Genomic DNA, 596 nt, shown 5'->3' with positions numbered 1-596 from the left:
CGCCCCGAGCCCCTTCATCCGGAGGGCCCAGACGTGCAGCCCCGGGCGCCAAGGGCCCGCGCGTCCCCAGCACATCTCCGCCCGGGCCTGTGGCCACCACGACCTTCTCGCCAGGCGCTTACCCCGGTGCCGTTATCGCACACCACCACCTTTCTGCCCTGGCTGTCCATGGTCCGTCCGGGAAGAGCCGCTGCAGTCTCACAACCTACAACAGCCGTTGCCGCCCGGCCTTTGCCGCTTCCTCCTCCTCCCTCTTCACCGCCAGTCCGGCTCAACTTTTTTCCTCACCCGGAAGTTACCGCCCCGCTCCGCCCTTATTTGGCGGAAGGCTACGGCGGAAGGGGCGGGATAGAGTTAGGAGGCGGTAACTAGCCCCGATAAAGCCCAATAAGAAATGGCTTCAGGTTGTCCGTCACGGTTGTTCCGTCCCAGTGTTCTTCACTTCCTTTTCCCAGACTTCGGCTTGGTTTAATGGCGGCCGGCGTCTAAATCGCTGCGGTTTTCTTTCTAAAGTGTCGCAGGAGTTAAGGGCGCGGCTTCAAAGACTGCCGAAGACGCAGGCAGGTGAAGGACACCGGGTCTGCCGCAAGGTGGCA

The 596-nt window shown here is 62.4% G+C and overlaps 1 protein-coding gene across 2 annotated transcripts in view; it reads right to left on the bottom strand.

The window, feature by feature from the left end:
- Actr2 (actin related protein 2) overlaps positions 1-317 on the bottom strand; it is a 43,413-nt gene extending 43,096 nt beyond the window's left edge. For both annotated transcript variants that reach the window (XM_033764401.1, XM_010609730.3), the window contains exon 1: positions 123-317. In XM_033764401.1, the coding sequence (XP_033620292.1) occupies positions 123-170 (48 nt within the window). In that variant the 5' untranslated portion in view covers positions 171-317. The remainder of the gene's footprint in view (positions 1-122) is intronic.
- Positions 318-596: the final 279 nt, after the last annotated feature.

The sequence above is a fragment of the Fukomys damarensis genome, unplaced genomic scaffold, assembly GCF_012274545.1.
Source record: "Fukomys damarensis isolate Sample0158 unplaced genomic scaffold, DMR_v1.0_HiC HiC_scaffold_2, whole genome shotgun sequence".
Classification (NCBI taxonomy): domain Eukaryota; kingdom Metazoa; phylum Chordata; class Mammalia; order Rodentia; family Bathyergidae; genus Fukomys; species Fukomys damarensis.
Note: the sequence above shows the minus strand (reverse complement) of the source record. Positions and strands in the feature narration are given on the sequence as shown.